The following is a 23,438-nucleotide window of genomic DNA, read 5'->3' as shown; positions in this document are numbered from 1 at the left end:
AAACAGAAGAGAGTCCACTGGAGAGAAACAAAAATGATAAAAGGTTTAGAAAACCCAACCTACGAGGAAAGGTTAAAAAACTGGGCATGTTTAGTCTTGAGAAAAGAAGACTGAGGGGGGAGCGGATAACAGTCTTCAAACATGTTAAGGCTGTTGTAAAAAGGACAGAGAACAATTTTTCTCCCTGTCCACTGAAGGTAGGATAAGAAGTAATGGGTTTAATCTGCAGGAAGGAAGAGTTTGATTAGATGACAGGAAAAACTTTCTAACTATAAGGACACTTAAGTGCTGGAATAGGCTTCCATGGAGGTTGTAGAATCCCTGTACTGGAGGTTTTTAAGAATAGATTGGACAAACACCTGCCAGGGATGGTCTAGGTATACTTGGTCCTGCCTCAGAGCGGGCCGGGGGGGGGGGGGGGGGGGGGGGGCGAAGATGACACGGGGGGACGGGGGCACGACGGGACGGACGGGGACGACGACGGGACGGGACACACACGACTTGATAACCTCTTGAGGTCCCTTTCAGCCTTACATTTCTATGAAAAGTAAATTCAGGTCACTGAACTGATTTACTGTCTTTGTGGAGAGTTTAAACATTACTATGTTAAACAACTTTTTTGGCTTTCAACCCAGAGTCAAATGAAGGAATTCTCCACAGTATCATTTCTCCTCTCTTTTGAAAAAGATTATTAGCTCCGAGAAGACTCTCTCTGGAAACTTTCTCCAAGCAAGACAGATACATATGCATGTGAGCTAGGTAGAGAATAGAAACTTTTTTTCAGGTTGAAGAAGCATTGTGTTAGTAGTAGCCGGGGAGCTAAAGAGGGATTGCTACTGACTACCTCATTTAAAAAATTCTCAGCTCAGCAGCAGTGTCATCTTAAGCCAGGTCTACACTAGAAAATTAGGTCAGTTTAACTACATCGGTCAGGGAAGTGAGAAATCCACAGTCCCTTGAGCAGCATTGTTATGCTGATCTAAGTCCCAGTGTAGACAGCTCTGAAAACCCTTCCAGTTGGCATAGGTAGCATCTACATGAAGTGCTACAGCTGTGCCACAGTAGCGTTTTAAGTATAGACAAGTCCTTAAAGTAATTTTGTAGAAAGAGTTAGTAAAATTATCACTTTACTACAAAATGGCACCCTACCTTTCTAACAGGCATACTTTGCTATGGAGCCATGGTAATCCCTCTTCCTCCCAAGTACTTGCATGCGGGTTGTTTTTGTTTTTAAGGGTTTTTTGGGGGGGCTATTTTACAAACTAGGATGTCTGGCTGCTAATTAACAGATTTCACATACCCCATCCTTCAAACATTTAAAACAAATCAAAGGGCTAAATCTAGATTAAGGCACAGAAATAGCTGAGAGAGAGAACTGAATAGTCACCTGTAGATGAACAGAGGGCATAGAGGCAGGCACACATGTAGAACAGGTGCAGACTTCTCACCCACTTCGCAGATTTTCCCAGGCAATGTCCTGATAAAATCCAGAAGATAATGCTGCACTTGGCTTCCAACCTCTTCTCCATGGCCTTCATGAGCAGAACCAGGGCTCTATAAACACACAAGAAAGAGAAATCATGCACCAAACAGTTTATAGGTGGTTCTTCACGAAGTTGATAAGGTGAAAGGACTGAAGAAGTTGGGGGGAGAGGGAGAGTGTTCAATCCTATCTATCATGACTCAGACCAACTGCAGAGAAGGAATCACTAGGATAATTAGAGATCTGAAAGGAAATGAACAGTAGCAGAGACGCTCTTCACCATTTCCTGTCTTTGTACTGAAGTCAGTCAGGAAATTTGTTTTTCCTTCACAATCCCTCTAGACACCACCACTTACATCTTTGAAGCATCAAAAGCAAAAACCCCAATAACATGGTTATAATCCATTTGATTCTGTGTGCACACTCTGGAAATTTCCCTTTCAAATCTGCAACGTGCAGCTGACACCCGGCCAGCTCTGCTTGGATAAGACAAATACCAATAAGTCCAGAACATCTGCTAGGCACGCAGCACAAAATGTCATCTCTTGGCTATTTGTGCTGGCTGGTACCAGCCAGAAACAAAGAAAGACAAAAGTTAAGCAGCATTGATAACAGCCAGTTAAAGGCCTATTTTGCTATACATTTTGTTTCTAAGGACACTGATGATGGCACTAATGGTCAAACCAGAAGTTCAATCTTTGTGAGTTTCCAGGTCTCACCTGCACTGAGAATGGAGGCAGAATAAAAAACAAAACAGAAGCTGTAACTGGAGTTTGATCAGTTTTCCTTCCGATCCCTGACCAGTCTCATTCTCAGACTGAGAATAAGAGTCCAGATGTAACATTAACTAGCTCAAGTTCTTTCATGTGTTACTGATATCCAATCAGTGGAAGGAGCTATCAGACATATTGCTCAAAAATGTGAATGAGATGAAAAGTTAATGATCTAAAACATAATATCAAATATCTATCTTACAAGGCAGAATGTGGACATCATGACATTTAAGTAGTTTATGTCTGTAAACCACTTCAAGTTCTTCAAATGAGATTCAGCAGTATTATCATCATTATTACAGGACTGAGTATCAATTTACTCAAGGAAATTCCATGGAACTAGAGAGAATTTTGGCCAATAGCAGCAGACAAGAATATGGGCAGTGTATAATTCTTATTGATGCCAACAGAACTTATAACAACAAGAAAATGTAACTGGGAAACTAATGGGAAAAGTGGGGGAGGGAATAAAAGAACATTTAACCAATAGGAAGCTAAAAAAGTTTGCAACACTTCTCTCCTGGGTGTTACAAGCACACCCAAAAATAAGAACTTCATTTCTGCTGCAGTCGCAGCTGTCCACAGGGTTCATGAGACAATGTTTACTTGAAACGTCTTTAGATCGATGAAGATTTATCATAATCCGGTTTGCCAGCTACGTGGAAGTCTGTTCATGTACACAGTGATAAATTGTGTTTGATCAGCATCTTAACAGCTGTGAAATGAGACATTCAGTTTGAGTAATCAGGACTTTTTTTTTTTAAACTTACAGCTCAGACAACCTAGTAAACCAACTGAATAGATATACATTGCCTTGCATTTATATTTAAAATTGTGTGTTTCAGGGAGCGTTTGTAACTATAACTTACCCTCAACAGATGAAAGAGGAACATAAAATAAAACAAATCCCTTTACAAAGCACTACAAGGTGAGCTTTGTATGGGCAGTCATACTGGCATTCACAGACACTGTGTTTAACAATGAAAATACCTCTAGTGTCTACTTTCATCTGACAAAGTCTTTATTCCATTACTAGGTCTCTTGATATCTTTTTCCTTCGACTATGCAACCGTATATAATTTAGTAACAGTCCATCCTAAAGTTGCTATACAAAATACTGCAACACACACACACTGAATAAACTACAACACTTTTCAAAATAAGCCTGAAGTAAACTCATTTGCAATGCTTCCCGCACCCCCCAGCCCCACACAGCAAACTGAGGATGGAAACAACACATTCCCCCTCTCCTGATAGCACACCTTAGTCTTACCTTATTCTTATCCCACCTAAAGGCCACCTTGGCTTGTACAGGGGGGAAATAATTTCCTGAACAAAATGGGAGTCAAAGGAGAGTTGGACGGGGAGCGGATGCGTTGACAGTAGCCTGTCAGTGTGTCCTGGAAAGCGTTCATCTCAGCACATCGCCGAGCGTGGAGTAAAAAAACGCGGCGTTACGGCTGGCAACAAACAGCCGTGGCTAGCCGAGGCGGCTCGCCCAGCCCAGAACAGGCTCAGCCTCCCGAGGCAAGGATCCGCTGGAGGCGGGTAACACGAGCAGGCTCTGGCTTTTTCCCACCGTCAGGTCCAGCAGCCCCGGCCCCTGGCCCACCCCGCACTAGCCAGGGGCCGCCGGAGCGGCGGGAGGGAACCCAGAAGCCGCTGCCTCCGCTTTGCAGGGGGGCGAGGAACTCTCGGCCACGGGCTCTGTGCAGCGCCGAGCACCCGGGCCGCGGCTCTCCGAACAAACGGGTACCTACCACGGGCACATGACCGGGGAGCTCCAGGGGCTGCTCTCTCGGCTGGGCTGGGGCCCGCGGGTCCAAGGGGGGTGTCACACCGGCGCTCCCCCCCGCCCGGCGAGGCCCGACACCGCCCCTCGGCGAGCGCTCGGCCCCCGCGGCCTCACCCGCGCCGCTCCCCGCAGGGCAGGGGGGGCTCAGGCCTGCAGCGCTTCTCGCCGGGGGGCCGCGCAGCCTCCTCCGCCGCTTCCATGGGGGGGGGCCAAGGGCAGGGCCCGGGTCTGCTCCCCGCAGTCAGGGGTGATCCCCGGCGAGCTGGCGCTGGGCGACGTGCGCGGGCTCGGCGACGGCTCCTTCCCTCAGCCCAGCGGCAGATGAGTGGGGGCGGGGGAGATGGCGCGGGGGGGGGGCCGCTCGCTCACCTCTGACCTGGAAACACAACCCCGCCCCGCCCCCCCATAGGCGCCCGGAAGCGGAAGTAGCGTAATACGTTGGAGACCGGTGATCTCTGTGTACTCGGTGGGGCCTGGCCGCTTCTGCCCTGCAGGAGCCGCTCGGGTAGGGAAGGGCCCCGCGGCCGGGCTCGTCCTGCCTGCGGCGAGCGGCCGGGAAGGGGAAGTCCTGCCTCTGGGCAAGTTGCCCACACCCCGCATGGCGGCGGCTGCATCACCACCACCCAGCGCCTAACAAGCCGGCGCGCGATTGGCTAGAGCTGGAGCGTGGGGCTCGCTGATTGGCTGGAGGGAGCGGCCGGCCGAAAGCAGGCCGCGTGTGGGGTGAGAGCGCTGGTGGGGGCGGGTGAGGTGAGGGCAGCAGGTTCAGGCTCCCCTCGCTGTGCGGGAGGGGGGATCTTGGGGGGTGGAGGGAGCCTGTGTGTGAGCCCAGGGTCTGGCCAGGGCCCTGGGGGGGAGGGCATGGAGGGGCGTGGTAAGTGAGCGAACTGAAGGGCATCTCTGAGTGGGAGGATGGGGCCTGTGCGCCCCAGTGTGGTGGTGGGGGGGTCAGGACATCCCCAGCCCCCAGGGACAGGGCCCCGTCTCACCAGACAGCCAAGCTGGGTCCCTCTTTCTCCCCACCCCTCCATTTGGGCGGGTGATGCCCCCACTTGTAACAGGGCGAGCGACTGACAGGCACCGGGGAAAGCTGCCCCACGGCGCGGCATAAAGCTGGAGGTCGGGATGCCCAAGTCTGCAGGACATCCAGAGGCTGCAGGACGTGCTGGGGGGGTGTCATTCGTCACCGCCTTCCCCCCTGAGACCGTGCTGGGTGGGGCGATGGACCCTGTGCTGCCGGTAGCGCCAACGGTCTGGGGACACACAAAGCGGGGGCCCTGCCTGCTTGTTCTTGTTACGGTCCCAGAGCTCTTTTCATAAAAGCTGCTGCCCTGGCCAAATTCCGATAGCCTCAACAGTTTAAACCAACTTTGGTTTAAAAGCTTTTTTCGTGTCTGGGTTTGGACGTACTGCACTACCTTTGATCTTAGAACACAATTTTATAGCCAAATAATAAACTTCTCTCAAACTGTGGTTTGTAATGGAAATGCTGATGACAGAGTCTTGAGCCCAGCCACATGAATATGCAGCTATAATTAAGGAAGCCTTCTGGTATGTAATAATGCAAACAAAAGCGAGCTGCAAGGAATACTTATTCGAGAAAGAAGCTACCCTACAATTTAAGCTAGAAATAAATTTGGCACTAAATGAGCAAAAGTTGACGTCCCTTACTTTGAAGGGATTTTTAATAATTTTTTCTCTCTTTATTTAAATACAGAGCTTCATTTTTTTGTTTTGTTTTTGCTTTTTCTTTCCCTTCTAATGCTTGGCACATCAGAATAGACTGTTGTCCGGATCAGTCCATTGATCTGGCAGGGATCAATATTTGATACTTCAAATAAATGTGCAAAGCAACAACCATAATACATCTGGCCAATTTTACCATGCTGCACATGATGGGATGATGAGAAGATTCCTTCCTGTCTCCTACCACTGTCAGCTTATGCCCTGAAGCCTGATGCTCAATTGCCCATATGGTATGTTGCATGAGTACAGATTTTATTCTTGGCCAAAAAATAACCCAGCTCCTTTTAAAATCCAGCCACAGCATTTGACACGCTGGCAGTCTATAGTGGGGAATTCCACAGGTTGATTACATGCCACGGAAAGGAACATTTTTCTATTGTTTTAGATTTACCTGTGATTAATGTAATCCTTGTTCTGTGATTTTGGGACAGGATGATGACAAGGGTCTGATGAGTTTTCAGTGATCTTAAACAAGTCACGTTCCCCTCTGATTCTTTTCCTTCCCAGTTAGCGCATCCCTCCATCATACGTGATTTCTCTACTGGGATGGCCAGCCCTCAAGCCTATCCCAATGCTTGCTGGTTTGGTAAAAGCTGCCTTTCTGTGTTCACAGGTAGACTTGGTGTCATGACTTCCAATTCAGGAGCTACTCCCGATGCTAGTGAAAGCATGAGAAATGCAACGCTGGAACGGTGCCTTGGTGTGCTCAGAGATGCAAAAAGTGACAGTGAGCAGTTTGCAGCCCTGCTCCTGGTAAGAATCTGCTTCAGGCTGACACGATAGAATGCAACCGCTTCAGAAACAAATGTAGGAGCAGCCACTATCAGTTACACCTCCCTGCATGGAGAAGCAGGCTCGGAGGATGGGGGCAAGGTTAATTATTAGTGCCGGGGACTGGGAGTCAGGACTCCTGGGTTCTATTGCCAGTTCTGCTACTGACATGCTATGAGGCTTTGGGCAAGTTCTTTCAGATCTCTGTGCCTTGGCTTTCCTGTTTGTAAAATGGGGGTAAAACAAGTCTCCATGGGGTTGTGAGAGTTATTTGGTGGTAGCAGAGCACTGTGAGATGCCCAGCTGGAAGATGCTATGAGTGCAGAGTATTAGTTGGCAACTGTACCTTTTGTCCAGGTGCCCATGCAGACATGGGGGCAGCTGAATGTTGGGGGTCCACTTCGCTGTATAAATGAATGAAGTCCTCTGGCCTCTCTTTTAACTGTTCAGCCCTGTAAAGGGCCTCAGGCAGGGCCTCTGCCTATGCACTCATGCTGCCCTCTGATCCCTGGCTTGTCCTGCAGGTGACCAGAGCAGTCAGAGCTGGAGACATCGACTCCAGAACCCGTCGTCGGATCTTTGATGCAGTTGGATTCACATTCCCAAACCGGCTTCTGGCTTCCAGGGAGCCCCCAGCTGGCTGCCCAGAGCACGTGTTCCGAGGGCTTGGCCTCACCCTGCTGGCATGTTTCTGCACTGATCCGGAATTGGCTGGCCACTCCCAGATCCTTAACAAAATCCCCACCTTCAACAGTATCCTGGCTTCCCCATCTGATCCAAACGATATGTCCATATGCTCCATGATCGATGATGTTTACCAGTGTCTGGGTGCTGTCATGGCCACTCCCAGGGGCCCCAAAGAGTTGGTGTCCCAGGGAACCGTGTCAGCTCTGTGCCAGGCCTACGTGAATCGCAGTTACAGCTGTGACCGTGCCCTTGAGCTGCTCATGGGGCTTCTAGCCACAGCAGAGACTAAGTGCTGGCAGACAGCCACCCCTGACCTCATGGTTGTGCTGAGCAGGCTCAGTGAGGAGTTCCAACAGGCTGAAGACATGATCAAATTCCAGCTGTGTGATGTGCTGCCTCACTTTGTGTCTCCATCGCTGCTGCTCCCCCAGGACCGAGAGGGTTCTGAGTGCCTCTGCAACCTTTATAAAGGCCTGTTTAGCATCCTGAGCAGCAAACTGAGCCAGTCCCAGCGTGACCCTGCACTGAAACTCGCTGCCTGCCTCACGCAGACCTGTGGCTCAGACTGGATCCCAGCGGAGAGGGCTGGGAACAAGTTCTTGGCCCTGCTGGTGAACCTGGCTTGCGTGGAGGTCCGTTTGACCCTGGAAGAGCCAGACCCGGCAGACGTGGATGGGAAGCAGGAGGTGGTAACAGCTTGTTACACCCTTATTGAGCTGGGGATCCTGGAGTGCATGAGAGAAGAGAAACCTCGGCTGAGGGAGGCTCAGAAAATACAACTAGTGAGGATCATGGAGGAGGCGTTTGGGGCTGTAATACACTATCTGAGTCAGGTAAAGCTATGACTGAAAGTATCCCCGCTCCCTGGCATGATGCCTGTCTCATGGGGGTCATCACTGGAAGATCTCTTTGTTGCTGGGTTTTGGGAGATACCAAATGCACGCAGGCCCACGCCTGCTTCCATGGAAATCAGGGAGAGTTTTCTTTGGCCTCTGTGTTTAAAACTTACCAGGTTTTTTTTTTCTATGTTGTTTAAAAGTTGTATCCCCAGACTGCCACTCCTTCATCCCCCCACGTTCCTTTCTGCTCCCTGTTCCATCACCCAGATGCTTGGAACAGTTCTCTCTCATTCCTAAAAACATCTGTACTGGTCTTCTCAAAGTGTTTTCACATCTGACAAGTCACAAGACATTCAAAATCATGCTCAGCCCTCTTCCCTGCAAAGAAAAAAGGTTTTGGTAACTGCGATCTAGAGAACAGCCAGAATCAGGAATCAATGCTTTCTACCATCAGAAATTCCAGGAGGGTGTAAACTTGTCCATGGTCCATTGGTCTAGCAGTGCTGTCTGAGCTCTGGTCAAGGACTGAATGCAGCAAGTCCTGGACCTTGGACCAGTGTAATTTTCATTCCCTGTGTAATTGCAGGACAGGGTAGCCCAGTTCACTAGCTTTCGGGAAGTGGGGGAAATGAAGTATGAAACTCCTGTCAATTGTGAATCCGTTTACCTCACTGGAGTGAGCGGCAGAGACCAGCTTTTCCTGTCCTTTACTAACTGCCCAGCACCAAGGGGAAGGGCTATCAGGTTTTCCTGTCTTTGGCCTCACTTCATAGGGGAAGTGGGAAATGCCTCTGGTCCCAGAGCTCTCCCCGGCTGTGTCATCTTGTGCCTGTTTTCTTCCATGGGCAGGTGGGAGAGCAGAAGCTGAAGGATCCTTTCATATTCGCCTCTGTTCGAATCCTCGGCACCTGGCTGGCTGAAGAGACCTCTTCCCTCAAGCAGGAAATCTGCAGTCTCCTGCCTTTCCTTGTTCATTATGCAAAGACACTTTTCCAAGAGCAGGGCAAAGCCAGGAACCTATCCCAGCATGTGGGGGAGCTGGTTGGACTGGGCAGCCCTCAAGGTTCTGTGTGGCCCACAGATGCTCTAAGGTGAGTAACTCAAGCACAGGATAGACGCAGTTATGCTGCCGTCTGAGTTACTTCTACATCTTGGCACAGGAATGTAGATCACATCAGACTGTGGGGCCATCAAGTCTGTAGCCCTGCTCACAGCTGGTGCTTCAGAGGAAGGAAAAAACCCATAATACATCTGTGTACTTGTGCAGCTCTGCATAAGGTGGCTAGAGAAATCGCTTCTTGAGCCCCATGGCAACAGCCAGTGTCTGGGTGCATGAGAGCTGGCTCTTGTCTTAGCAGAACTGCAGTAGATCATCTTTCATATGTTTTTAGGAGTCCTGCCATGGTATTTCACTTCGTCCCCTCCTGCAGCATAGAGTCCCGCAGGTTGGCTGCATTCAGTGGGAAGTAGCATTCCTTTTGTTCTAACTTACCCAGCGTTCATTTCAAGTGTCCCTTTTTCACAGCATAGGAAGCTGACCAGACTTTGCGGTTTTCACTCTAACCCCCTTTTTCAATCGTCGGGGTTATATACGACCTGCCACTGTAGCATCAAAGCACTTTCCCTTTCTGAGCTGGATAATTCTGCAGGTATGATCCTAGCACCTGGAGCTCAGACAGCGCATGGGTGGGGGCCTTCTACTGTGTTCTGGCAGAATACCATAAACTCCATAGTACTGCCAGCCACTCTGTGATGCCGGAGCTGGGACATAGAACTGACCCAGGGTCTCCTGGACGGCAGCGCAGCATGCACAACATCAGGCCTCTAGCCTTGTGTTTCACAGCTTGAGTGTTGTTCAGCAGTAGATAGCGATTCCTTGTCTGCTGTTCAAGAGGCGGTAGGAACTCCTTTTATAAGATTCCAGCAGGGATTGGTGTTTATACCGATAATGGGAATAGCCAGAGTTGTAACCATGAATGCAGCAAAGTGCTCTGGAAGGGATATAAAATTGCCTGCATCAGAGCTTAAGCCTTAGCTATTAGGAGTTAGGATGAGACCTTCCTAGGAGCAGATTTCCCACATCTGCCTGCTGTGGGGTTTCTTGCACCTTACTCTGAAAACGGAGACAGACACTGGACTTAGGTAGCCTGTGTGTTGATCCAGTCTGGCAATTCCTACGTTCCATTCCCCCTTCAGTGTCGTTCCCATGTGCTCATTTTGTTTTTTTGTTTTTAACAGCTTGAAATGTTAGCCTATAACCAGCTAACCACATCTCCTCTACTATATCTCCAACCCCTGTCCCTCTCCAGATTTTTGCTACCTGGCTTGTGCCATTTGACGGCAGAGGACCGACCTCGGGAAATCCTTATCTCAGAGGGGGCACCAGCACTGCTGTGTCAGTATTTCTTGCACCAGTGGGAGGAGTTGGCCTCCAACCCCCAGACCTCTGCTCTTCCGGACAGCATAGAAATCAGTTTGCAAACCACCTGTGAAGTTTTCCTTAACCTTGTGGTGACTGCCCCAGACTTGGTCAGGTAAAAAACTAGGAGCCGCAGGAAAGTGCGTGTTTTAAGATCCTCAGTAAGAAGAAAAAAGGTGCTATGAGAGATGAGTTTGGCGGGTCTCAGGCTAGTTCCCAGCATGTGTCACTAATTGGTACCCCACTGACAGACTCAGCAGAGAGGTCAGTACTTCATGTGCCGTGGCACTGACCTTCCCTCTCAGCCGAGACCCTTTCAGGTCAGGCCGAAGGCATGTTGGAGCTGGGATTTCCCTTCGGCTTCTCAAGAGCTGCACAGCCCAGTGCTTTGAGCTACGTTAGAGAAAGCTGAATCCAGTCCTTCTGGGCAAGGGGCTGGGTCCTTGAAGTGCAGTTCTGGTCCAAAAGGGACTTTCTTAAAGGGTGCCTCATTGCTAAGGTTTCTACCCCCTGCATGTCTGAATCACGTCAGCCACCTCTGCTGAGGCAAACAGGTGTGGGCTCGTGTTAGCCCTGCAGACCAGACCCAGCCACTGGGAGCAAGCCAGCATCTGTTCCTTACGCATCATTGACAGAATGATCAGGGGTTCTGAAGCAGAAAGAGCTCAGAAGGTACGTCAGGTCCCAGCTGCAGTTAGTGGTGCCACCGTGGAGAGAAATTGCCTTTTGCCCTTTAACAGGAGTGTGATCATTTGGGACGTCACTGAGAGAAAGAATTAGAGTCGTCACCGCCCTCCTGAGCCACTTTTCTGACACTATCTTTGCTGTAAAACATGCATCCAGTTTGCCCAGAACTCCAGGGTTTAGAGTTGGGACTTCCCCACTGTGCCAGGGTTGTTTCCCTGCCTCGGTGCTAAGCCTGGCACCGCTGGGTTAGTCTATAACCAGCTAACCGCATCTCTCAGCGCACGTCTCTCTGGTTTGGTTTTCTCTCTAGGCGAGACAGATGCTTCTCCTCCCTGATGGATGCACTGCTGAAGTCTCTCCCTTCTCTGCAGCCCCAGAAAGTTCACCTCGTTCTGGCAGCCCACGTTGCCACTCTGGGCTTGATGATGGCCAGGTTACTTGGCAGTTCTCCAGGTAAAATGTGACCTGGTGACAAAGCTGAGTGCTTTTCTTGTCAGTGGGATGGAACTGGAATCGGGGCGGGAATGGGGCAGGGGATTGCACAGAAAGGGTGACCTGCCCAGTTTGGAGTCAGGAGTCCTGTTACTGGAAAGGTCTGTTTAGTGAATATACCCAAACCTAGTGGAACAAAGAACATGTGGTAGGCTTGTGGGGTGCTGGAAAGAGATGTGGATTAAGGAACTCCCGTATCACAGAGTATCACCTATTTTGCACTCCTGAGAAAAACCCTGCAGCAGGCTGACTTGTGGGAGAGTCCCAAGGCCGTCCTGGTGAATTAATTCATTTCCCTTTTGTCTCAGCTCTCCAGGGGACACCACCAGCCAAGGACTTCTTTGAAGCCGCTATCTGCTTCCTTTCTCAGGCCCACACTGCCCAAGCGGATCCCACCAGCCAGGGCTTGGCCCTGGCCGTGTCGCCAGCCTACAAGGCAGCCTGGGCAGATATCAGTGAGCTGTGGTTCCTGGGGATGCAGACCTTTGCCAGCTGCGTGCCGCTCTTCCCCTGGCTGCCCCAAACGGTCCTTCGGTCACGCTGGCTGGATGACCTCTTGCGGTTATTGGGTCAAGCTGCCCCGGTCTCGATGGACTTTGAACTCATTACAGCATTGCAGGGCGTCTTGCTGGAGCTGGCCAGAGCCAGTCAGCAATGCAGAGAAGTGATCGTGGTACAGCGGGGCAAAGAGATAGCCAATCTTTATGGCATGGCAGCGTTAGAACAGTGCCTTTGTGAGCAGTAAAGGGCCCCTCCTCCCACAGCCCCACTCTGCAGGGGTGGGGGGAATAAAGCCAGCCATTCGAGAGAGGTTTTCCTAGCTCCTCACGCACCTTTCAACCTTTTACTGCCAGGACGTGGACAAGAGGTGTTTAAGTAGCCAAACACCTCATAAAACTACAGAGGTGCAGTCAGACCTCAGCAGGGCCCGGAGGAGCAGGGTTTGCTCTGCCCAGCACCTGCTGTTCAGAATAATTGCTGTTTGGCTGCGTCCTGGCTCTCTGCATTTACGGTATCGGGCGGAGGGGCCCTTTCAGATGGGGGGAGTTGGGTCCCAACGGGGAAGAGGACTGGCATGAGGGTGCCCCTTAGAAATGCGTTCTGTCCAGGACTAATGAGGCTCTGCTGTTGCTGTGAAAGTGGCCCATTGACCAACTCTCCCTGGATTCCATGTTCTGGGAGTGATTTCTACGGATATTTGTGCATAAGGCACTTGCTGTTCTCAAGCCTGAGCGAGATTTCACTGCTAGCATGTGTCAGTGCAGCACCCCCTGCTGGCCAAATCTGGGCTCTCACACAGCTCTCTTAACACATCTCCCTCCTGAACTGCAGACAGACCCGCCTGGCTCTGCCAGTCCGGGGCTCCCCTACCAATGCACCTCATCCCTAAAATGGAGCCCCAGCCGGCCTTTATGAATGGATCTCGGTCCTGATCTGCAGCATCCCCTGCTATTCTCAAGTCCCAGCTGAACAACAAGGACCACCCTGTGTCAAAGTGTCTGATGGTTCAAGGATGCAACGTGAGCTAAATTCCACTAGGGCCTAGAGCCAAGACTACCAAAAGTCTGTTCATTTGTGATCTGAGCCTGCCTTGCACTTGGATCTAGTGGCTGGAGGTGAGCTGACTGCATGCTCTCAGATCAAGCAGGGTGATTGTACAGCTGTGCTTTTGTTTGAAGAAGGTCAACGCTGCGTTAATTTTGGTCTGCCATTGTTGGCTGGTCTGTTTCATTGCTACAAGAATGGAAGTTTCTCTCTTCATTAAACCAGGCACTGGACTGGCGGGTACCCCCAGGCATGTATAGATGGAATCTGGGAATTTAATCTTCCCAGGATGTTGATTTTATATTTTGTTACCTTGACCAAAAGTATTTATTTGTCTCTTCTCTAGTCCAACACCGGGGCTCTTGGAGCAGCCTGCAAATCCTGTGTTCCCACATGCAGGATGGCTTTGCCATTTTCAAAAGAGCCAAGGAAAAGCTTGGCTTTCTCTCATTCTGTTGGCGTTTCAAATTTTAAATAAAGTGTTTTAATAAAAGCCCACTTGCTATAGAAGAATTGGTGTGTTGCTTCAGTTTGCAAATCCCTTTGCTAATGAGATTTAATTCTATTAAAGTGCATGAGCATCTCTCGTCCTTTCTCCTTTGTACTCACTTCGGTGGGTCTCCTAAAGTCAGCACGTTTGCTCTTACAGCAGCAGATCAGAAAGAGAACTGGAGAGGTAAAAGGTGATTAAGGCTAAAGGGCCTCAAAAATTGCATCCCTTTTCCCCCAACGTTTCCAAGGCTCTGGTGACCCGACTAACCAAGAATGGGCCCAATCTTGCAAGGGCCACCACACAGATGAACTCCTATGCCAAACAGAGCTTCTCACTGGTTTGAGGCCTGTAAAAGGTGCCTGTTGTTAACCAGGAGGGCAATTGGTCATTGGAACAACTTATCTAGGGCTTATAGTGGATTCTCCATCAGCTGGCGTCTTTAAATCAAGATTTGGATGACTTTCTAAGAGATGCTCTCGCTCAACCAGCAATTGTGGACTGGATGCAGGCATCACAGGGTGAAATTCTCTGGCCTGTGTTCTAATAAATAATCCCTATTAATGCACGTTTCATTTGTTGCTGTGTGTGTGTGTGTTACCTATAACAAAGTTACTGGGTGTCTCCCTCAGCTTCACCTATTCCTCTCATCTTCATTGAAATAAGCAGCTGCTCTTTTTATCCACTAGGGTGCAGAACACAACTTCCTGACAGACAAGGCTACTACCAACAGCACGGATAGCTCAGTGCGCAGGAGCGGTTTTTACTAACATGAAGCTCCCTGGGTTTCTCTTTTGTCTCATGCAGCACATTGGCCCCTGATTAATGAAATACCTAGTAGTAACTGACTGATCCAACACCACTGTTCAAAAGTGACCAGGCAAAGGGTGGAAGTGGCTTTACTGTTAGTTCAAATGATTTGGTTCCTGGCATTTTGATAAAATAAGATAGAGGATCAACTCTATTCAAGGTTGAATTAAGTGGTGGAAGGCTATTGTGTGTGTGGTTTTTATGTCACCCACACAATAATGACATTCATGGGACAAATGCCTGTATTTCTGTAACCATGTGATAAATTCCAGTTGTTTTGCTGTCTCACCTGCTCTCTGATCCATGTCTGCTCGTGCTGCTTCTGACATCCCGGTCCTATTTCAGATGCACCTCTGATACCCCAGAAAAGTCTTGTCCCCCAAATATTGAAACTTCCCAGCCTAAGCACCCACTAGGCGGCGATGGACCAGTGACTTTAACGGCTGATATGATAAAACCACCTGCTCTAGCCTTATGGAAAATGGGACACCTCTAGGACTATGTGGTATTTGTAACTAGCAAAGTTCAACAGCAGACCTCACACACAAAACCATTCAGACCATTTAAAATAGCTTCCCCCTTTAAGAAGTCTGGTTTAACGTCTCCTAATCTTTCTGTATCTCCAGGGCCTGCACATGTTACGAAGGCTACGTGACCTTCCGTGCAGAAGGAGATGAAAACTAGGAACAACACAAGTTTTTTAAAATGCAAAACAAAATCCTCATAACTTTTCTCTCTAATTCGACAGAAACCAAACCTCAGCTGCTGTGAGGCAGAACAAAGGGTTTATTGACAGCCTGAGAGATGATTTGCATAATTCACAGCTCGTGACTCATGGTGGTGTCCCAAACTCCTGCCAATAAAACCTTTATTGCACCTTATGCCATCATGGAGGCTTTCTCTATAAAAGCCCAGTGCTCCTCACAGGCAGGTCAGTGTGTGCTATGTGTTTGGCTCCACCTAAATATCTGTGATGATTGGTCATAGAGGGATCTTTTCCGTCCATGCTAAGAGAGGGGATCTTGGACCAGCAAGTCCTTTATACTTCTGTAGCTTCCCCTTGAGAAGGATTTCAAAGACCTTCACAGCTGTCAGTAAATTTAGCCTCAGGCCTTCCCTGTGAGGTGAGGAATGTGTTGTGCCCGTTTTACAGACCGGGAAACTAAGGCACAGAAAGGCAATGTAACCTGTGTTACATGGTAAGGCTATGGAAGAACCAGGAGTACAGCACAGCTCTCCTGGTGCTCAGGTCTGGGCTTTTACTGTTAGATTAGCCCATGCTTCCTCTTCACCTACTATAACCATGTCAATCTATGTATAAAAAAAACCTACAGCCAGGCTGGGTCGATGAAATCCAATGTTATCCACAGATGATTCACTAGAGCAGATGAGCCCCTCTCTCAGGAGCCAGCCCGCTACCCTGAGGCACAGCCACCAGGGGTCATCCTAAGAGCTTGTCACAAAAAAAAGTTCAGCTGGTGTTTTCCAGTCCGCTTATCAGAGAGGCTAGAACAAACCGCTGAGAGAGGCTGTGCCTGGAAACCCATGGTGAGGGCCACCGCCAGCTTCCTGTGACAGAGAGAGTGTGAAGAGAGAGACGGCCTTTCTTGGAGGAAGGGCTTAGCTGGATTTTTTTTTTCAAACTCCCAATTTTATGTAAGGCATTTTGCTTTCATAATCAGAGCCATGCCGTCTGCTGCCTGCAGTTTCCTGCCCATCAGAGGAGTATCTTGCTGATTTCCCTGGCTTGGGACTGGATGCAAGTCAAAACAAAGGCAAGCGGCACCAGGAACCATCGTCCAAGCCAAGCAAGCAGCTGAGCCTGCCTTCCTGCTGCCGGGGTGAAGCCCCCCAGCCTGCCAAGAAAGCTGGCACTCAGCGAATGAGGGGACCATCAACAGGAATTGGAATATTTAAAAATGCATTTCAGCTTGTCAAATACCACCCCGACCCAACAATTTATCCAAGGTTGCTCCTAATCCAGATTCCATCCACCTTTGCTCACTAGGCACGGATCTCCCATGAACAGAGGATATCATCAATAGAAGATACGTGCCTGCACCGACAGGAGACTGGACCCCTCGACTCAGTCCTGGGACTCTCTGCCTCCCTGCTCATGAGTGGTGCCAGCTTGATGACCCCAGACACCGGAAACCTCCTGAGCGCCAGCAGCGCAAACTTCCCCCACACCGGGCCTGGACAGAGACCTGGCCTGGCGTTAGTGGGACCCCCTTCTAAGAGGGGGAGGGAATTCAGGCCCTGTGACCCATTTGATCCTTGACCTTTTGTGCCAACCAGGGCACTAGCTAGTGGCAATGGTGCTGTCTATGATACAGACACTTGGACAATTACTAAGAGCCACAGTCTCAATTCAGACCATTCATTTAACTGCTTATCCCAGGGCAATGACTTTGGGGAACTATCAGCCCATTTAGATTTGACGTAGTCCCCTAAAATCAATGGCTGAATCCCCTGAGCTTGATTCCTGTGCTCTGCAGCTTAGGAAGGAACTCTTGCTGTGGCAGGATGTGGGAACGAATGCCCGTTGCTGTACAGAAATGGGTGATAACTCGAGCCTTTGGCAGGCCCCAGTTTGCTTCTAAGATACGTGTCTCTTCACGTAAGCCCCCCTGGCTTGCCAGGAGCTGCCTGGCAATGGGAGCTGTCCCAGATAGTCAGTTTGGGGTAAGAGGGAGATACATCACTCTAAGAGCTTTCGATGGGGCTAAATGCCTGACAGGGACTTATTCCATAGGGCAAACACGCCATGTAAGCAACTGGGCTGCTTGGGAAATGCTATTGCAGCCTCAGCCCAGCATATGGCTTTCTAAAACACGGGCTTGGATGCAATATGCCTTTAAAGGTCGCTCTGTTCTTCCCTGGACCACTGTGCTCTGATGATGGAGAGGGAGTGTGTTCTAGTGGTTAGAGCACAGGAGGCAGCGTCAGGCCTCTCTTTGTATGATAGGAGCACCCTAAAGACCCATCACACTGGGCCCAGCACATACACAGCGTGAGAGACAGTCCCTGCCCCAAAGAGCTTGCAGGCTGACTAGACCAGACAGACAAAGGAAAGAGTCAGGGGAAAATAAAGTGACTTTCCAAAGGTCACTCAGCAGCCCAGTGGCAGAGCCAGGGATAGGATCTAGGTCTTAGACCAGGCTGCCTCTGAGGTTCAATTGCAGCTTCTACCACTGATTCAATGACAGCCCTTCGGCAAGCCATGTCACTTCCTGTGCATCCATTTCTCCAGCTGAAAAAGGGAATGATACACCTACTGCCCCGTGGTGTTCTGCGACCTAACTGACTAATGCCTGCCAAGTGCTTTGAGCTCCCTGACTGGCAGGCATTAGTATTATTGCTGAGAACATCCACATGATGTGCATTTATCTCACAACATGCACGCCTCACCAGTGCAGGCTCGCTGGGAACTAGCAGACGTATTCCACCATAGTGTGGACGGGAGGGATAAGGTCTCCAGCGAGCAGAGGCATATTTTGTTTTGTTGTACGTGCATAGCTTAGGGTGCATTGCCAGTTCTGCCATAACAGCCGGTATCTGGCGAAGCGTCTCACCCGAAGAGCACTGGTGATTACACTAAATATTTCATTAGGTTGCTCCTTGGCTGCAGCCCTGCCTCAGAAATCAGCCAGGGCGTTTGTTCAAAGGGCTCGCTGCAAAATGTGAGGAAGTTGGTTATTCTTACTAGACTCTGTGGCCCCAGGAGTTGCACTGATTCCAGCTCACCTCTAGGGGTAGCTCTCATGTTAAGTAAGTGCCTCTCCTCCCATGCCTCTCAAGTCCCGTCTGAAGTTTGTCATTCTACAGTAGCTGTGTTGGTTCTCTGTATTTCTTGTCCATGGACACTGGGAATGATGGGAACAGCCCGCATCTTAGATAAGTATTTGATGAGTGCTAGGCCAGGAGTCTTAATGGCAGAGACTCAATGCAGGGATGAATCAGCGCATTGTTTTGTAGGAAAAGCCAGGCAACCATATAGTTTTATTTATGGCCCCCTAACACCTCATTTCTGCCAGTTATTTTCAGTGGTGATGATATGTCTATACTGAGACTGCAGACTCCCCCTAGCAGAGCCCATGTAAAGCACCACATACGTGCATGGTGTTGTACAAATGGTGATAAATGCTCAAGGGGCAAACAGATATGGCTAGGGATAAGTTTCTGTCACATCCCTTATGTGACCAGTTTTTCAGGGGTTTCTAACTTGGATGTCAGTATTCACAACAGGTGAACAAGAACTCCGGTGGACATCAATGGGCCCAAGATTTCACCCTTGGTAAATGGTGGTCTCAGCAGAGGAGGCCACATTTTGTACACCTAGATCCATGAATCCATTGGTATAGTGAATTTAGACCTGGTAGGATGAAAGTCCCAACTGGTTCCATGTATCACAACATGCACGTTGCAGTTTTGTTTGTTTGTTTGCTTATAGGGAAATTTCCCAATGCAAAAGTAACTATAGGTTGGTTATGCTCTCTCTCTGTGTACACGCACGTGCTTTGTATTGTGTAACTGTAGGTAGATTAATTAGATGACCTGGATGTTTTAAATGATACTGTCCCATTGCTTTCGGTAGTCTGAACCAACTATAAAATGAAGCATATTCAATTGTAAACTCTTTGGGGCAAGGCCTGTGTTTCGATGTGTGTTTGTGCAGCGCTCCGCACCATGGGGCCGTAATCCTGACTGCGGCCTCTGGACTCCACAATCGCACAAATATAAATAATAATCTCCATCAACATTTTGAAACCTGGCTGCTGCCTATGGGGCAGCAAACTGTTTCTAAGGGTTGGTTTAAATGACGCACATCAATGGCTGTTTGAAAATGCTCTACATAAATCTGCAGTCCTGATGGGCAGGTGGGAAATCTTACAAGTCCTGCATGTTTTGTAAGTGCAGTCTAACCTGCTTATAGGGACCTGGGTGTGACGCTACTCCAGTGCAACAATGGACGTCCCCGGAGCCTGCAGTACAATGGAAGGGAAGGGAATGTGCAGCTTGCAATTCCAGTGATAGGGAAACTCCAGCCAGAGGGAAGTTGTACAGGGAGGAAAACGTAAGAGGGCTAGTGGATTCTCGGAAGCACCAGGGAGGGACTGGACAATGCCAGGTGAGCTGCTCACCTAGGCACAACAGATGAGGAAGAATGTTCCTGCCTTGGCAATTCTAACCTGGAAGACAGGTGTGAATGAAATTATGTGTCCTAGTAGCCTTTCACCTCCCATCTGTCTTGTCTATATAGACAACGCTGTCTCATTCTTTCCTGGAATTCCCCATCTGTCTGTATCTCATACTTAGATTGTAAACTCTTTTGGGAAAGGGACTGTCTTTTTGTTCTGTGTTTGTACAGCACCTAGCACAGTAGAGCCCTGGTCCATGACTGGAACACTGAGGCACAACTGTAATACAAATAATAAATAATGATAAAGCAAACTCATGGACTGACCCTGATCATTGCAGCAAGGAACCAGTGGCGTCATCCAACCCCAGTCAAAGTCAATGGCAAAATTCCTCTTGGCCTCAATGGGAACCGGGCTGGGCCCTGGTTATGAGGTGAGAACAAGCGAGGGCGAGCTGAACACCCAGCAAAATGGGGGTGAGAGGAGGATGAATCCATCTTAGAGAGCTGGGACCTGCGATAGGAGACAATGAGTGGTGGCTTCCTACACTGAGGCAGACTCAGTCTCACAAATACACAATCCCCAAAACACCAACACACACACACACTTTAGTGTTCACTTCAAAATGTCTTGCACTTTCCTCTGAAGCAGCTGGTGCCGGTCACTATCAGAGACAGGACACTGGGCCGGATGGATCCTGGATCTCATCTGTTCCAGCAAGTCCTGTGCTCCTATACCTCCATGCAGAGCTGGGAGCCGCGCTGCTGAGCCTCCTTCGCCCAGGCGCACAGAGGGGTTTGTCATGCCACAAGTTCCCCAGGAATATTTGGTAACCATGTGGCAGCTTTGTGCTTTTATTTGGTTTGGTTTGGTTTTTTCCCAGTGGAACCACAGCTTCCCCTCTCACGCTCCCAGCATCCCCCATTGTGTTGCGATCCTGTGGGCAGGCGGGTTAGCTGTGTTTACCACTCGCATTTTGCACAGTTTTGCCTCTTTCGGATTAATAAAGAATCAACATTATACGGACTAGACGGGCGAGGGGCTTTAAGAATGAACTGGAACATAACTGCAAAATATAGCATGTCCAATCCAATTTTTCTTAGCAAATGAAACGGATCTGGTGGAAAATAAATACAGCTCCCAAGAACTTTCAGAGGCAGTGTCCTTGAAAAGCATTTTTGGAAGGAGGGCGGGAGAGGAATTGAAGAGCATCTGAATATATCAGCCCTTTACACCTCTCTATAGCTCTCCTCCCGCCCTTAAATGCCATCTTTAATAGAAATAAATTAGAATAAATGATCAGCCTTTGCCTCCTAAAGACAGGTGGCAGAGTAATATTAAAAGAAAGGAATAAAAATTCATTTAATGAGCATTGTTAATTAAACCTGGAAATCAAAGAGGCCTGAGTTGTGGGAATTCAGAGGAAAAATGAAAATGAAGGGAGCTGTAGCTCGGGGCAGGAAGCATGGAATTAAATTAAATTTAATGTGGGATTCTGTTTGCTAATGTCTATCACACATCACAGTGTATTACAGTTTAGGCTAAAGTGTTTCTTCTCCGCTCATACACAAATTACACGCTGCCACGAACGGGAACTTCTGCACCACTGTGGACAAACTGGTGCCAGCAAAGACTTTCTTGTTATTTATTATGTATATTACAGTGAGACCAAAGATGATCAAGGCCCCATTGTGCCAGGTGCTGTACAAACACAAACAAGGAGACAATCCCTGCCCTGCAAATCTAAAAAGACAAAGGGTGGGAGAGGAAACTGAGGCACAGAGCCGGGAAGTGGCTTGCCCAAGTGTGTGGCAGAGCTGGGAAGAGAACCCAGGTTTCCTAGGCCCCAGCTCCAAGGGCTGGACTATGGTGCCTGGCAGGGAAGGAGAGGGAAGTAGTAACAAGACTCATTGTTATGGAGCGGTGTGGGGAAGCGGATGGTCAGTTTTGAAAGGTCCAAAAGCGCTTTCTGAAGAGAGGTGAAGAAGGCTGACAGAATAAGCTGAGCTGGAGGAGGGAATAGAGCCCTGGACCTACAATCGCCTGGCACGATCCGCCTCACCTGGGGGTGCAGCCTGGGCTCTGTAAGGCAGAAGGGAAATGTAAGACAGCGCTAAAAGGTCAACAAACCAAAGCCGGCAGGAGCGGGGTTCGGTGCAGGGAGCGGCGGAGCGCGCCCCACCACCCCGCTGCGGTGCTGTCCACACGGGAAGGAGCTCACACCTCTTTCTAGGTACTCGCTTGTTTTACACGCTGGGCTGGTGGTAGCTGCTTTTAAAATGGATTTCTCCTCCTGCAACCAGCCCCCAACGCCCCCCGCACTCCACTCCCGATGACAAAGTTTTGTCAGACTCCTTCTGCCCCCGCCTGGCTCCGGATCCGAGCGAGTCACCTGCGCCCAGACGGCACCGGCCTTCGCAAGCCAGGGAGGATCCGCAGCGAGCGGCAGCTTCACCTGGCGCCCGACCCGATTCCAGCCCGCCAGGAACACGGACCGCGGGGCGGGCGGGGGGCGCCTTTCTTCTCGGCCCTGCCACCGCGTCTCTGCGAAGTTTCAAATGACCCCGGAGCTTCCTGAGCCAGTGCTTCTAACGCGGAGCAGCCCCCGCCGCGCAGCCGAGACCGCGGAGCTGTGTCTGCCTGGGCCGGGGCTGGGCGCTAAACCTCCCGGGGCCCGCGGGCTCCGAGTGCGGCGGGGCTACTGGACCCGGTTTGGACTTGGGGCTTTGGCCACTAGGGATTTATTCCCCCTCCCCGCACCAGAGCAAACCCGCCCGTCCGTCCGTCCGTCCGTCCGAGGAGGGAAAGGGGCCGGAGACGGGTCGGGATCGTCCACCCGGAGCTGATCCGTGGTGACATTTCTTTCCAAAGGCTCTTTTCTCTTTTGCTTCTCCTGCCCCGCCCCAGAAACGCTCGGGCAGGCCGCACCGGCTCGGGGAGAACATCTGGACCGGCCGGCGAGCACCTGGGGCTGATGCTGATTGTCACTGCGGTTATTGCTGGCGGTGAGGGCGGCGTTGTTCAGCTCCTTGCAAACGCTGTCCTGGGGTCCCGTCTGCCCCAGGCTGTGAGTCCTGCCACCCCTTCTGTGCAATGTCCCTGCAGCGGGGCAGGGCTGGGAGAGAATCGCCTTCTCCTCGTTGTCTTTCCTAGCCGGGCGGACGCGTGGTTTGCCCCCAGTAAAGGGAGCCTGCTCTGGAGATGCCGCCTGGCTTTGTCCTGGGACGGGCATGGATCTCCAGAGGTCAGGAGGAGGGTAAAGTGAACGCAGCCGCTGGGTGCTGTGGGACTAGCAACAGCGGGGAGGAGAACCCGAAACATTGCAACAACAACAACAACAACAACACATTCCTCTGTGTGTGTGTGTGTGTGTGTGTGTGTGTGTGTGTGTGTGTGTGTGTTGATCTCCGCATTTCAGGAGGAGCTGAAGTCAGGAGCGGGATTTGCCGAAGCACAGAAAGGAAAGTGCGTGATCCGACTTCGGGTCTGACTCCGGCTTTGCCCCCTCGCTCCCTGCCCCGCGCCTCGGGGGGCGCAGCGGGTGGGGCGCTGGGCCGGGCCTGAGGAGCAGGAGCAGGAGCAGGACAGTGGCGGGGAGCGAGTCTGGTTCCTGCACGAGTGGCTGGAAAGGCAGAAAAGCCGCTACGCCCAGGCCGGCGGCGGTCCGAGGAAGTGTGTGTTCCCTGCGGCGTTTGACACACGTATGTGTGTGTAACAAACCCACAGCGCACACCGAATTCTCCGGACGCTCCGCTCCGCA

At 50.2% G+C, this 23,438-nt stretch overlaps 2 protein-coding genes across 3 annotated transcripts in view; one reads left to right on the top strand and one right to left on the bottom strand.

Annotated features, from left to right (window-relative positions):
- KIAA0319L (KIAA0319 like) overlaps window positions 1–4,364 on the bottom strand; it is a 49,139-nt gene extending 44,775 nt beyond the window's left edge. Inside the window, exons 1-2 of the mRNA XM_067533923.1 lie at window positions 4,017–4,364; window positions 1,388–1,554 (exon numbers count right to left, since the gene is read on the bottom strand). Of these exons, the coding sequence (XP_067390024.1) occupies window positions 1,388–1,538 (151 nt within the window). The 5' untranslated portion in view covers window positions 1,539–1,554; window positions 4,017–4,364. The remainder of the gene's footprint in view (window positions 1–1,387; window positions 1,555–4,016) is intronic.
- NCDN (neurochondrin) lies at window positions 3,948–13,820 on the top strand. 2 transcript variants are annotated; one of them, XM_067533926.1, is made up of 7 exons: window positions 3,948–4,008; window positions 6,411–6,550; window positions 7,093–8,088; window positions 8,944–9,185; window positions 10,404–10,628; window positions 11,511–11,653; window positions 12,001–13,820. In XM_067533926.1, exons 2-7 carry the CDS (start codon window positions 6,425–6,427, stop codon window positions 12,435–12,437), a joined length of 2,169 nt encoding a protein of 722 aa, XP_067390027.1. In that variant the 5' UTR covers window positions 3,948–4,008; window positions 6,411–6,424; the 3' UTR covers window positions 12,438–13,820. The 2 variants fall into 2 exon arrangements, with proteins under 2 accessions (XP_067390027.1, XP_067390026.1); XM_067533925.1 differs by lacking the exon at window positions 3,948–4,008 and adding an exon at window positions 4,485–4,774.
- The last annotated feature ends 9,618 nt before the right edge of the window (window positions 13,821–23,438 follow it).

Source organism: Emydura macquarii, unplaced genomic scaffold, assembly GCF_026122565.2.
Source record: "Emydura macquarii macquarii isolate MOO-44397 ecotype Brisbane River unplaced genomic scaffold, CSIRO-AGI_Emac_v2 contig_3348, whole genome shotgun sequence".
Taxonomy (NCBI): Eukaryota; Metazoa; Chordata; order Testudines; family Chelidae; genus Emydura; species Emydura macquarii.
This window is presented reverse-complemented; position numbering and strand designations above follow the sequence as displayed.

What these genes read in the sequence shown, in the direction of transcription:
- NCDN (XM_067533926.1), top strand. Translation starts at nt 6,425, where the DNA reads ATGACTTCCAATTCAGGAGCTACTCCCGATGCTAGTGAAAGCATGAGA. An exon ending in TAATACACTATCTGAGTCAG is followed by an intron (nt 8,089 to 8,943) that starts GTAAAGCTATGA and finishes TTCCATGGGCAG; the next exon opens with GTGGGAGAGCAGAAGCTGAA. An exon ending in TGGCCCACAGATGCTCTAAG is followed by an intron (nt 9,186 to 10,403) that starts GTGAGTAACTCA and finishes GTCCCTCTCCAG; the next exon opens with ATTTTTGCTACCTGGCTTGT.